The sequence below is a fragment of the Cebus imitator genome, unplaced genomic scaffold (genome assembly GCF_001604975.1).
Source record: "Cebus imitator isolate Cc_AM_T3 unplaced genomic scaffold, Cebus_imitator-1.0 Scaffold21, whole genome shotgun sequence".
In the NCBI taxonomy this organism is placed as follows: domain Eukaryota; kingdom Metazoa; phylum Chordata; class Mammalia; order Primates; family Cebidae; genus Cebus; species Cebus imitator.
Genome location: NW_016107336.1, coordinates 2,442,049 through 2,449,859, shown reverse-complemented (window position 1 = coordinate 2,449,859; position 7,811 = coordinate 2,442,049). Strand labels below are relative to the sequence as shown.

At 43.6% G+C, this 7,811-nt stretch overlaps 1 protein-coding gene across 5 annotated transcripts in view; it reads right to left on the bottom strand.

The window, feature by feature from the left end:
• JARID2 (jumonji and AT-rich interaction domain containing 2) overlaps window positions 1–7,811 on the bottom strand; it is a 281,140-nt gene that overhangs the window by 50,443 nt on the left and 222,886 nt on the right. For all 5 annotated transcript variants that reach the window (XM_017521293.2, XM_017521306.1, XM_017521305.2 and 2 more), the window contains one exon: window positions 6,094–6,270. In XM_017521293.2, the coding sequence (XP_017376782.1) occupies window positions 6,094–6,270 (177 nt within the window). The remainder of the gene's footprint in view (window positions 1–6,093; window positions 6,271–7,811) is intronic.

Below are 7,811 nucleotides of genomic sequence, written 5' to 3'. Positions count from 1 at the left end.
AAAAAAAGGCATCCAACTAAGTTCCTGATAACTGTTCGGTGGTAGCAAAGACATTCCTAGGAAATGAACAGACAAAATGACAAAAAATATGCATATTGAGCAATATGGCATTATAGTGTAATTTTAATGATCTAGAAATGGTTGGGGAAGCAGCAATGTTGGGCATGAGAATATTCTACAGCTGAAAAAGGTATTTTGAAAGAATGCTGCACTTTGGTTTTATCAATTTTGGATGATGAGATGATCAATAATTTCCTTATCTACTGCTGAAAATAGTAACTTCAGAAATACTCTTACATTCAATTAGCACCTCTTGCCTGAGGGATTACTCCAAACATCACAAGTGTTTCCTTTAATAAACTGACGTCCTCTGTTTCCTTGTCATCTGCCTTGATATAAAAGCGAATGTAAAATAGACTGGGGAAGGCAGCACAGCTAGCTAGGTACTGAGAGCTCAGTTGTTTTCCTACAATACGGCCTGAACATGAGGCTGACATTAGCATCTTCAAAGCTGACTTCAGGTTCATGAAACCACCATGTTCCCCTGAGTCACCTGAAATCGGAGCAGCATTCCAAGTGTCTGGTACATTACCAAGCTGGCTTTATTCCATTCCCCCCACTGCATCATAAGGAAGCACGGCCATCCTGCAGACTGTTACTCTTCGGCTTCCAAGGCCATTCAAGCCACGTGGCAACAAAAGGAATGCTTCCGCAGAGTCGTATGTCCCAGTGGCCTGTGGGGCTGGCTTCTTGACACAGATTCGAGAGCAGAAACTCAAGCATCACAGGCCTCACTTATCAGAAAGCAAAACTGCTGAAGTTCTTCCAAGAGAAGGATAACTTCTTGCAGTGATGGACAGCCCCAACACTGCAAGAGTCATTTCAAAACCTTAACATCTGGCTGGAATTGGCCGGTTTGGGCAAGGGCAAAATTGCAAGCATCTCTTCAGTGACTAGCACCCCTCCCTTCATAAAGGAAGGGAGGCAAGGAGAGAAAAATTAAGCTGGTGATCTGCACATTCAATGACTGCCTCACAACTAAAGACTCAGGTCACATTTTTGTACGACTTCACAAAAGACTTGATACTTAGAGGGCTACAAAGGGGCAACGAATACACAAAACCCACAAACATACACAAAAACTACACAATGTCTTTCTTAATGGAGCCCCAACTATCACTGCAGTATCTGAACTGCTTCCAGCCAAAAGCCCACAACCCCCAGATTAAGGACCTTGGTACAAAGGTGTGAGAGATGGGTGGTGCAACACAAAATGTGTGGGGCAACACAAAATGTGTGGGGCACACACCAGAAGACAAGGGACAGGGAGACCAAGTCACCCGAGTGGCACCAAGTGACAGGAAACGACAAAGATGAACAAGACATTAAAACCTGTGTCATCAGGAGAAACACAGATAGAACTGAATGTCTTATGACATTTCTGACAGATGTGCTGGGAGACATCATATCCCATTAGCTCCTTGTGCGTAGATCCTATGGCCGTGTTCATCTGTGCTATCATCCAGAGAATTTAGGTCAGCACAGGAGCTAACATGTTTCTCATTTAAATAGAAGTTAAATTTATTTGATTTAGGAAAGAAAAGGTAACTCTAGAAATGGTTAATATCATTCACCATTGTTAAGACGGCAAAGATGTTTCAACACTTATCCCAATGAAATCAGTTTGGGCTACCTCCAAATCCGCCACAAATGCAGCAGTTTCAGGAACACGTAAACATGAAATCTTTCCTAACACTTACAGGTATTCACATTTACTGAAAAGTCACAGATTTTGTAGGAAAAATTCTAGTGGAGTTGGTTTCGTGCTTGTGTCTCTCTGACTTGCTTGGTTTTTTGAATACCCCATGGGAAATGGAATTTGTCTGACCAGGTTTGTTTAAGATCTAAAAAATGCCCAGGCATAGCAACAAAAAGAAAAACCTCAGACTAAGATTCAAACTTCTCTATGACTCTGCTGAAGAGCCATGAACTAAACTGCAGAGGGACACACCCAGGGAAGGGAGAGCCTGCTCCAGGAACGGGCAGGCCTAACACAGACTGAACAGGATGCGGCTGGGGACAACAGAACGGGACAGCAGGAATGGCTGCAGTCTGGTCTCTTGGGCCTACAACCATCCCCCACATCAAACTTCCCCCTGAAGTTCAGGTGCAGGTAAACAGACTGCACAGCCCCATGGCTTCTCCAAAGATGGCAGTTCAGGGACTCTGCTGGGGTTGAAATCCACCCACTCACAACTCAAATACAACTTCATCAAAATGGTAGAGGCTTGGAGAGTGAGGGCATGGCTAATCACAGATGTCCTCAATTTAACTAAAGCTACAAACCAGTTGCTGAGGGATGTGAAGAGGGCCTTTCAGTTTGGTTATCTACAAGACTCAGAAAATGAACCACAGAAAGGTTTGTTAAGTTTCAGTCAAATTAGTGCCCTGACTAAGGCCAGCTGATCTGGGCATGCTTCCTGCAAGCTCCTCTACCTGATGCTGTGACTCTATTGTAAAAGAAAGGATGACAGAAGAGCCAGGGAGGAAGAGGGAATGGAGGGAGGTCATGGGCACAATTCAGGAAACAGAGGAGGAGGCGGGTGTGTCCGTGCTTACTTGAGACCCCTCATTCCAAGTGGTCCTGCTAGTCCCCCAACCCGGAGCCAGGACTCACACTATCCTACCAGCCTCTCACCGACAGACCATCGAAATTCATTAGGGTACAAAAACATCCCAACAATGTTTCTAGAAATACCTGAATTAACAAGCAAATCCCCAAAGTGAGTATTTTAAACGATTTTCAACAGCTGTGGTATTTTCAGACAAATATTAACTGTTTAACATAGTGAAACCTTGGGAATAGATTTTAAGGACAGAAAAATAAACAAATAAATAAATCATGAAAAAATAGAATCTCCTGAAGATTTTCAAACCTCAGAAGTTTATCTGTGTATAAATGCACCTAGATATATATCTACAGATGGTTACACTTTCCTTGACTCCTAGTGGCAATGACACTGGTCAATGTAGAATCGTTATGCCTTCCGTTAGGTGAGTATTCAGCCTATCCCCTGTCTCTCATTCCACCCCTTCCTTCATATGCTCCATGTGATGTGCTGCCAGATAGTCACTGCCCCTGCAAATAGCTAAGATCCATGCAGATGATGATTCTTAACGTTAAAAACTGAATCCAGCCGTCAGAGTGGCTCACGCTTGTAATCCCAGCACTCTGTCTGGGAGGCCAAAGCGGGCGGATCACAAGGTCAACAGTTCAAGACCAGCCTCGCCAACATGATGAATCCCCAAATCTACTAATTTTTATATAAAAATACAAAAATTAGTAGGGCATGGTGGTGTATGCTTGTAGTCCCAGCTACTTGGGATGCTGAGGCAGGAGGATGGCTTGAACCTGGGAGGCAGAGGTTGCACTGAGCTGAGACCGTGCCACTGAATTCGAGCCTTGGCAACAGAGTAAAGACTCTGCCTCAAAACCAACCAACCAGCCAGCCAACCAACCAACAAACAAAATAAATTCATGGAAAAAAAAAAAAAAAAAAATCAGCGAATAAATCCAATGTCTCCACATCAAGCTCAAACATGCTGGAAAACAAAGGAGGTGGGGACCCCAGGGCAACTGCAGTAGTATACATGGGATGAACTCAACTGATCAAGACGTCAGATAAATTCACCTGCCCAATCACCGTAGAAGGGTGAAAAACAACTTATGCAAAGGACCCAATCTGATACCACACCGATGAAACAGATATGAAACAGCCATGCAGAAAATAATAGATGAGAGTAATTTCATGTTTTGTTCATATTTCTTTCCTCTTGAATCTGTATGCAACCAAAAAGAAAACTAGAAAATTAAATTCCTTCACAAGAAGAAAAAGTTCTCAGGAAGTTCCTTTCTATCCATATTATATTTCAAAAACTTTATTCAGGCAGCTTCAACCAGCAGCTCCAAAATAATAAATTCCTGATGTATTCTCAGTAATTCTGTTGTCATTCACCAACAACACAAACTCAAAAGATTATAAAGTTATTGCCATTCCCAAATCGACCCCTTCCTAATTCCTATTCAATTACCTTCACCCCACCTCCGCAGGCCCCTGGGAAAAGATATCCCACTGCATCTTCTCAAATCCAAGTTCACATCAGCTGTTGCCTGGATGGAATACTCTGGATACAATCATTTTTTCCTTTACCGCAAACTAAACTCTGCTGCAAGAGGCGTCATTCAGAACTTGACCCATTTGCTCTTACTACCACATCTAAAATCATCAACAGTTCCCTATTCTGTTATCAGAATTCTATCTCCTGCCCAGGTCTTGCCAGGTCACCACAGAACAGACCTCCACATGGGCGGGACAAAAGGCAACCGTCAGCAAAACAGGCATTATTCCTCATCTCTTGTTCTTCCCTAGAAATTTCATCTGTACACATCTCTCTTCCAACCATCCAGATGCCCTGATAGCCACAATCGCAGATAACGATCATTTCCCGAAAGGTTAACATTTAGTTACATTTTGTATTTGTCCCATCTCCCCAATTAATCTGTAAGTCATTAAAAAGAGATGGAACCCTCCACTATGCATATGTGTCACCTAAACACAACCTAAGCAAGAGGCAAGCCAGATAAACAACTGTTAAGTGGAGAGAGCAAAAATGCCCAACGATACTAAAAGCTAGACGGAGATTTCAATCATGTCTAAGCCATGCTTGTCCTGAATATTTCCCACTGAATCCAGAAAGGCAAATGACAGCTCAGAGCACAGGCACTGAGGAGAAAAATGAGCAGCTCTCCTTTGCCTCAACCACTTCCAGACAGCACTGATTTTCTGCTTCTACAGAGAAGGGTCTTAGTGGGTCCTAAGTAACGTATGTCTAGTGGAGTAGCTGGTAGGAGGGAAACAGAAAACAGCCACACATCCTGAATCCCATTCTCTCTGCTTCTCTCCTCTTTCTTTCCTCTTTTCTTATGCTCATTCCCCCACTCAGTGCGATTCCAATTAGTTCAGGGCTATCTCTGTTCGACCTCTGAAATCACTCCTTTTTATACCTGTTCTACATTCTCCAATGTATACTGCACAACCAATGTTTAGTAACACTTGTTACCTTTGGTCAGGAATTGCCCACAGTTACAACCTCACTATGCATTTCTTCAAGTTATTTCCCTTTAAGAAATCCTCATCATCAATGCCAGCTTTATGTTTTCAGGGCACAATTCCAAGTCATTCATCTGCTGAAAAACGACTAGGTGCTAGCCGGGCGAGGTGGCTCACACCTGTAGTCCCAGCACTTTGGGGGGCCGAGGTGGGCAGATCACCTGAGGTTGGGAGTTCAAGACCAGCCTGAGCAACATGGTGAAACCCCATCTCTACTGAAAATATAAAAAAATTACCCGGGTGTGGTGGCACATGCCTGTAATCCCAGCTACTCAGGAGGCTGAGGCTGGGGAATCGCTTGAACCTGGGAGGCAGAGGTTGCAGTGAGTCAACATCGCGCCGCTGCACTCCAGCCTGGGCAGCAAGAGTGAAACTCAGTCTCAAAACAAACAAACAAACAAACAAACAAACAAACCACCACCACCACCACCACTGGGTGCTTTCTTTAACCAAAAGAGGTACCCAAACTTTTGTTCCTGCCCTTTATCCTCCCCCTCTACAATAAACACTCAAGGGGAAAATCAGTCCACTTCAAAATGCATGTGCAGTTCCACAGGAGGAATGACAGTTTTCTTCCTATACCATATCCACACGCCAAAACGGCATCAGTAATTAAAGCGGGGCACAGATGTTGTTTCACCAAATCTTCTTGACCATCCCCATGTAGATGTGGTCTTTTCCTGTTCTGATGCCTATTAGCTATTACAATTTACCGTCACCTCCACAACATAAAAATCTACACTTGCCGAGAACACCCTGCACTACAAAATGCTGCACTAATCCCTTTCCCCATGAAGAGTCTGGCTCTGGAAAAGTACCCAGAATAAGGTTTGCCTTCATCTCATCTCTCTACAACAGAGGCTCTCTTCCAGCTCTCACCCAAAGCGGATTCTTTGTTACCCAAGCTCAACGGGGGACCTACCATGCCCGTTGTGAACATGTTTGTGGGTTTTTCCTTTCCTGGGAGTTGACTGGCATGAAGATGAAGCATTGTTGGTGGCTGTTTTGACATCTTCAGTCTCATCATCTTCCTCCTCGACATCCTCCTCATCCTGAGAACTTCCAAAATATACCATGCTGTTGGGCAGCGCAGGAGAACCTAGTGGATGAAGATAGACAGCTCAATCACAGGCCTGGACCCTCACCCTTTCCAGAAGGAACACCGCAATGAAGACTGAACCTAAATCCTCACAACCGACGAGAAAAATAAAGCAACTCATCACTACAGCCATTTTAAATTTATTTTTCAAATACGTCCAAGGTCATCTGTGCCTTCTAAATGTATCTTAAGCAAACTCCCCCAACAGGAAGATGATGCGAAACAGAACACATCAGGATTTTTTAAATCTCATGAATATCTTTTGAGAAAAATACAAAAACACCTCCAAGGATTGAACAAAAAAATAAGTAAAATAAAAACAACTACCCACTGCTGAGGAAGAGAGACCACTCGGAATTAGCAGACAAGACAATCAGAGGAGAAAACACAACCAGAGAAGCTAGACGTAAAAACAGAATATAACATTTCATTATATAAAATCACTGTGTCGTATTCATGAGGGGTGAATGGTGGCTACGAATTCCCTCAAATACCAATGGTTTTGGAAGCCACTTTGATGTCATGATTAGGTTAACTGGATGCAAAATTACCCAAATAAATTCCTACGCTGCACCAAGTCAAAGTGTTAAATTTGAAACTGGCGTGTAGTGGTGTGCTCTTGGATGATTGCGACCTCTGCCTCCGGGGTTCAAGTGATTCTACTGCCCCAGCCTCCCAAGTAACTGGAACTGCCGGCGCATGCCACAACACTCAGCCAATTTCATACGTTTTAGTAGAGATGGGGTTTCACCATGTTGGCCAGGGCGGTCTCAAACTCCTGACCTCACAATCTACCCACCTAAGCCTCCCAAAGTGCTAAGATTGCAGGCGTGAGGCACCGAGCATGGCCTGTTATTTTTTTTAGAAAGTTTCTCGCTCTGTCACCCAAGTGGCGTGATCACAGCTCATTGCAGACTGCCTGGGGTAAAGCTGGGGCTACAGGCATGCATCACCACATCTGGCTAATTTTTTGTAATTTTTGTAGAGACAGAATGTCGCTATGTTGTCCAAGGTTGGTCTGAAACTTCTGGACTCAAGCAATCCTCCTGCCTTGGCCTCCCAATGTACCCAGCTTGCAGGCGTGAGCCCATATGCCCACGCTTATGTTTAATATTCTAAAAAGACAAAATATACATCTTCTTTATCAAACAAAGGCAATTCAGGAGATACAATCAAGTCATTCGTATATAGTTTGGGAGGACAGGCAGCTAAAAATCGAAAAAAAATTCCCTTCAGTCTAATAGTAAAAGAACTAGTAAATATGAAATTCCTGTTTTCTCTTGCTTGCTTTCCTAAGGATGAGCTAATAACACTTCATTAACGTCAACAAAGAGGTAAATCACCAATTCACTTTCCTACCTACATAGGGATCTCAAAGATCTCAAGGCTTAAACACACAGTTAAAACTACTTCTGGGGCTGGGAGCGGTGGCTCAAGCCTGTAATCCCAGCACTTTGGGAGGCCGAGGCGGGTGGATCACGAGGTCAAGAGATCGAGACCATCCTGGTCAACATGGTGAAACCCTGTCTCTACTAAAAATA